This window comes from Eurypyga helias, unplaced genomic scaffold (assembly GCF_000690775.1).
Source record: "Eurypyga helias isolate BGI_N326 unplaced genomic scaffold, ASM69077v1 scaffold33652, whole genome shotgun sequence".
Taxonomy (NCBI): domain Eukaryota; kingdom Metazoa; phylum Chordata; class Aves; order Eurypygiformes; family Eurypygidae; genus Eurypyga; species Eurypyga helias.
In genome coordinates, this window is record NW_010235878.1 from 1 (window position 1) to 6,544 (window position 6,544).

Consider the following 6,544-nt stretch of genomic DNA (forward strand, 5'->3'; position numbering starts at 1 on the left):
GGGATGGGATGGGATGGGATGGGCGACACAGCTTTCCCGATTCGACTTTTGAGGGAATAATGCTGCAACTCAAACGAATTAAAACCCATCGTTTCTTAGCCTGCACGCCCAGGCAATGGCAGGAACACGAGCGGGGATGGACACTGAACAGGGTGCCCTGTGGCGCGCGTTCCCCCACAGCCCTCCATGAGCGGTCGGGGCTGCCTAAAAGAAACTGCCGTGCTGGAAAACCCCTGCCCGATGGAAAAGGAGATCAGCTGCCTGCACTGGTGCAGACAGGCAAGCGCCCTGAGGAAAAGTCTTTTTATTGCAGCACCTAGCCTTCCGCAGGGCTGGCTGCCCAGCTATCGGCTGGGCCAAAAAAAAAGCCCGGTGGGGAGATACATTTAAGGTGTTTATTAAATAGCGTAACAAGAGTTCCGGCTGTGTTGGAGGGGCCAGGGCAGAACCATGGGGCCCCAGACAGGGCAATTGCTATAAGGGAGGACAGTGAACACAGCATAGTGGTACCCAAGAGTCTCTTTTTGGACCTGATGAATGGGCATCAACTGGGAAGAAGCTCGGCTATGCTTCCGCATAGGTCAACGGTTGGTTGTTTATGTTTTCTCTTTTATAGCACAGTAAAGCAGACTGTTAAAGCAAGGTCTGCTGCCGGAGAAGCTAGCTACCACCTTGCCAAGAGGTGCAGTCATTCCCTGACCTCCTGCAATGTATTTTCACCCTCTCTAGGCAGTAGCAGGAAAGTCTAGGGTTTCAGGCTTGATTTGTCATCTGCCTACCATCTCTTTGCAATGATAAGTGAAGGAGCACACCTCCTACCTTTTTCAGGAAGACATTAAGACAGTTTTCCCAGCACAGTTTTACTTTGAACCATCAGCTGCTACCAGCTATGCTTGCTTGTATTTTAGCTGGGAAACTGGACCAGAAATACTGACTTGTAGGTGCAGTGTGAAGCCCTTCAGCTTTCTCCCTGGCACCCCTTCATGTACTCATCACCATAGGCTGTTTCAAACAGCCTTCCCTGTTTGGTCTGGTCCCACTGCTTCCACTGCCAGGGCAAACTGCTCCAGGAAACACACTTTTCTCATTACAAGATGCTGGATGGCAGACATATCTCATTTGTTATGTCCAGTCCATTTTCTCAAGGAAGAATAAAAACCTGAAGCTCAGCTTATACAGAACCAAATCCTGAAAGATGACTTGGAGCTGTCTCCTGCCCCTCAGCCCCGATTGCAGCCCTATGCTCATCAGTCCGGAGGAGCTGGTCACGAGCCCAGAGATGGCCTCTGCGCCCAGTGCAAGTGCAGCCTGGATGTGGCTGGCTGGGTTCATATACCCAGGCATTGACAGGAGAGATCCTAACTGATCCTTGGGATGTGTCTGATTTTTCTCCTTAGGCATTTGATAAAACCGTTGAGAAGGACAACTCCCTAGCCGTTGGCTTCTTTCAGAGAGGGTTTGTCCATCTGCAGCTGGAAATGTGAGTGAGGCGCGTGTCCATTTCAGTGTTTGGGTTTCTCCTTTTAGTCATACTTTAGTCCTAAACTTAAATGATTCCATGATTCTAAAATTCAGTTCTTCAGTTAAACAGTTTATAAGGTCCAGTTTGGTGTTGTAAACCATGTCACAGGTCAGCAACACTTACCTCTGATAAGACTGAGAAGGTATGAGCTGCACTACTCTGGGGCCCCAGGGGTGGCTAATGTATGACATTACTGTCCCGTACACACAGAAAGAAGCTGCTCCTGTATGCAGGGCTGCCCAGAGGTTATGTTGCCGTTCAGACTTTCTTTGGCAATGAAAAAAATGTAATTGCACTGCTTGGTGTCTCTTCACATGGTACACATGAGTCTGGCCTTCCTAAAAATGCAGTCTGCCCACAGTGTCAATGTCTACTGTCTGCTGATAGTGCATTTTGTGGGCCTGATCTCAGTCTCACTGACTTATGTTGGGATTGCTCCACTAGTGTCATGGTATTGATTGCTCTTTGTTTCCCGGGTCAAATCGCAGTGACATCCTGCTCACAGAGGTGGGTGAAGGATTTTACAAGTCCTCTCTTACCTTCAAAGTTCAGTTACTCTCTGTCCTGTTATTTTCCCCATATTTTCCAGATCTTAATTTCCACAAAATGACTATCTTCATTTCTGGGAGGGAGTTAAAGTGAGTAGTTCTGCATTCACAGCCAGCCCATCAGGCAGCTACACACTCTGTGTCTCTGCCAGCAGAGCTGCAGTCAGGGATGGTGGAGCTCCAGCCGGCATGCTGCAGCTGCTCCGCTCCTCTCCCAGTGCTGTGCCACAGCTGGAGAAGCGGAGCAAACCTGCCCTGAGTGCATGTGCCGTGCAGTGAGTCGGGGCAGCAAAGCTGGTAGACCTGGCCCCTGCCCCGGGAGGTGACGGCCAGCAGCACCCCGTGGCTCCTTCCCTCATCAGATGCTGCTCCCACCCACAGCCACCTGGGCACCTCTCCTGGCCACGCTGGCTGGCCCTTGGTTAGGTGACCACTGCACAGCCCTTCCTGGATCTTTCGTTTCACCACCTGCAGCCTCAGTGGAACCTGTTTTCATTTCAGTTGCATTCCCAGTGTAAATTCAGACTAATTCCCTTATCCCTAGAGTTTCTGTAAATTTCTGCTCACATTGCTGACCATGTACACATACTCAGCAGCAGCAGGGGTTTCTCGGCCCTCGCTTGTCCTCTGAGATACCTGATGGGGCAAAGATGCCAGAAGCAAGCTGGGCAAGGAGCTCACAGCATTTGCTAATCTCCGTTCTTTACATTTTCTCCTTGGAATTGTGACTTTATTTCAGGTATCAAAACCTACTGTTCATCCCAGTCAGTAAAACCATGGAGGTAATCCCAGACACACCATATTTGTTATGTTCTAACTACCAACAAGGAGAGGACAGGCACTGTACTGTGGTCACAAGATGACATGTCTCTGGTGCAGCCCTCCTCATCCAGGCCACGGAGGATAATACATGTTTTTTGCTAGCTTGATTTTTGAACTTCTTAGAGTCTTTAGTGTTTTTAGTCTCAGTTTATTCTGTCATCTCTGCATTGTAGGTACGAAGAAGCTCTCTCCGACTATCACATGGCCTTCAGTCATTTAAGAAAAAATCCCTTCATCGATTACAAGCAGCTGGGGCTGAGGCACATACTCTATGCGTGGGAGGTAAGGGTCAGCCTCTCACAGTAGTCCTTCCCCTCTGTTGGGATATTCATCAGGAGGCATTAGCAATGCAAGAGTTTTTCAAGACAGTACATGGTAAAAGTAGAAAATTTTGGCTTGCACTTTTTAAAAATAACTTAATAATAGAAATCATGAAACAACGTCATTTTTTAAAAGTTTAACAAATTACACAATTTGAAAAATAATTTTTTTCAGAGCAGATGCACAGGAATTTACACATTGAGGGTTTATTTAGCTTATTTGTGTAGATATGCATGTAAGTTTTATCAACTCCTAAAAGCTGAAATAGGTTGAAGTATAGACACATGGGAGCAGAACTGGTCCATAATGAAGACTTTAAGAAACTTAGATGCCTGTCTTTCCAACTGTAGCAACTGATGTTAATATTACCTCTGTGTCTAAACTTAAAACACTGGGCAGTGTTTGCTTCTGTAACACTCCACTCTGCGGCTCTTACACTGTTAAAAAGATTTGAGTCTGAATTGGTTGTAAACATTTGTTATATTTGCAATGTACTCCTAGAAACTGTACTTTACTGCCAGGGTTCATGTTGTCTTCTGTCCTGAGTTCACACATAGTTTGAAAAGCAGATACAGGAAAGAATATTTGATTTTTACTTCCTCAAGAGTCATTGTGCAACTCAAGTCAAGCGTGCCCAGAAACCCGCCATTCAGTCTAGCTCAATTTTCATGCACCTTATACCTGGCAGGAAGAAGCCATCCTTGGCATCTGTGGAATTCCCAAACCTAATTGTTTTTAACAGTTTCATTGCCACAGCACTGCCTTCTCTGAACTCACACACACTTAGAAACACGAGGTTCCCTCTGAAAGCAGCAGGGCTGCAGGAGTGCTCCAAGGCTATTGGGAGGAGGTTGGTAGCCTTTCTGGTGAGAACATACAGACCCTCACTCCGTGTGCTCTAGGCAATGCCAGGACATGTGCGCTCACTGTGCTGGCACTCTGGACTCAGGATCTGCATCCTGGTTCGGCTGCATCTCACTCTTACATCTGCCTGCAGCTCATTTTTCAAATTACACAAACATAATCCTCCTGCAGAGCTATGCCATCAGCTTTCCCCATGCATGGCCTCTCACATGCTGCATCTGGTCTTCCCCAGGCCGATGAGATGTGCTGTATGGTTTGAAAATCCAAAAATATTTGCCCCTTGCAAGGCTATAGCACTGCTGAGCTGAGTGAGAGCTGCTGCCTTGCCTCTCCAAGAGGGAGCATCTCTGCAGTTCCTGTAGACGTCCAGGATGGCCATTTCCCACCACCCCCAAACAGCAGCCTGCTATTGTCACAATTCAGGAGTGAAGGAAAAGTATCCTAGTAGCTGCACTTCTGTCCCAAGCACTGCTTGCATCCAGATACCACAAAGCGATTTATGAGCTGATAATCCTATCATATACCATAGCAAGATATCTGACAGTGAGTCTGTGAGGCCACACTTCTGTCTTGTAGGCCAGCAGCTTTTCCCTCCACTGTCAGCCAGCGACAAGAAGAGATCTCCCACTCTTAATTCAGCATACAGATCAAGGCTTCCCAACACCCAGTGTGTAATACTCCCACACTTTGCCACTTCACCACTGAACATACTTACATGCTGCTAAAGGGTAACAAGCTACAGCTGACAATTTGCACATTCACAGCCCACTACAATGTGAAATAGTTTCAGTTAAGTTATATTACAGTGAAAGGGAGTCAGAATTTCTCTGCACAGCAAAAAATATTACCTAGTTACGTGCAGAAAGAAACCCATGCAACTTGCTAAGAAAATCCTTACTGGCCTTTCCGGTGCAGGAAGGACAAGATTTAAAATGTGTGATACTAGAATCTTCACCTGATGCTTCCCCATGCCTCTCCTTTCCCTCAGCAGAGCCAGCAGCTCCAGCACATAAAAGAGCTAGCCTGGACATACAGCTTTTATCTCCTTTCACTCTGATAATGGAGTATTTTCATCTGTGCTGCTCAGAATGCCTTTCCTGTGGCCCGTGCAGAGTAGATGGGTGTTGCTGTAGCTGCAGTGTTCCAGTGCCTGGTCCCTGTTTCCTGGATGAGTTCAGTAAGTTTGTTAGGTGTCTGCTCAGTCTCAGCCCTCTGAGTTCTGCTCCCTCCTTGCCCGCTCCAGGTGCTGTACAGCACTGCAGCAGCGCAGTGCCGCCTGCAGCAGTGGCAGGAGGCCAGAGTCACCCTGGATAAGGCTGTTGTATGGAGACCTGAGGGAAGAACAGCAATCCTGGCCCTGGCCCTTGAGCGGGTGCAGGTAAGACCACCTCTGTGAGTTCCTGGGTATGTGCATAAAGCTCAAGTTAAGAAACAGGAGATAAAAATGTGGTAACTGTTGTATGTTTGGGTATTCCTGTCTACCCACCTGCTTGGTGACTTGGTAAAAGAGTGTAGGCCGTTTGCTTGCAGTGCTCGACCAAACTAGTGCTTCAGCAAATCAAATAACTCCATCACCCCCAGGTGCTTCCTAGTGGAGAAGCAGAGCAGTGGAGAACTATGGGATAACCTGTCAGGCTGGGGAGGTTACGATCTAGTCCTGCTGTTCAAGAGCTTAGGTCTGTTAGTACCTGTGCTGTAAAACAAGTCTCCTTATGCAGTGTTTAAGTGCAGAACACCTACAAGTGCAGATGTGGAAGGTCTTTCTTTTCATGATGCTGGTTGAGTCCCTTTGGCCTTAGTGACCATTGCTGGCAGCGCAGATATTAATGACAATCACATTTAGAGCTTAAGCAGAGTGTTAAGTAGGGGTCCTGGGTTTGGTTCTAAATGATAGTTTCCTGTTAGACATTCTGTGATCAGGAACCACTTGCAGATCTCTGATTTATTCTTCCCAGAGGGTTCATTATTTTGTTATCTCCATACTTCCTTATCTTATTTGTATCCTTTCAAAGAGGTGGTCACTTCTTTATTTTTAATCTGATCATATTTTCTAACATCATGTTTGAGCTTTACCTTGGTGTATTATTTATATTTGCTATTAGCATGCTGCTCAGTTGTTCAACAAAAGGGAAAAAAACAACATTTGAAGTTTAATAGAAAAGCTGCTTAGAAGATTTGTTTAATAACCCTTACTCCACTGCCCTCCATGCCAACAGTTAGGCTTTGACTCAGCACTGGGTAGTGGCTGCTGAGCTCTTAGTTTGCATGTGCTTGTTAAACTCAAGTGACCTTTTTCAAGTTCACAGCCATAATTTTTGCCCCAGTGTCTTCCTGGAGCTGATCTTGCGCACATAGAGAAGCTGTGCTTGCTTTTACACAGATTCACAGAGTAGTCGGGGTTGGAAGGGACCTCTAGAGACCATCGAGTCCAACCCCCCTGCCAGAGCAGGATCCCCTAGACGAGATC

At 46.9% G+C, this 6,544-nt stretch overlaps 1 protein-coding gene across 1 annotated transcript in view; it reads left to right on the forward strand.

The window, feature by feature from the left end:
* Positions 1–1,397: 1,397 nt before the first annotated feature.
* Positions 1,398–6,544, forward strand: part of NOXA1 (NADPH oxidase activator 1) — a gene marked incomplete at its 5' end in the record, with an annotated part of 13,437 nt that continues 8,290 nt past the window's right edge. Inside the window, 3 exons of the mRNA XM_010146907.1 lie at positions 1,398–1,480; positions 3,066–3,174; positions 5,321–5,455. Coding sequence (XP_010145209.1) covers positions 1,398–1,480; positions 3,066–3,174; positions 5,321–5,455 — 327 coding nt within the window. The remainder of the gene's footprint in view (positions 1,481–3,065; positions 3,175–5,320; positions 5,456–6,544) is intronic.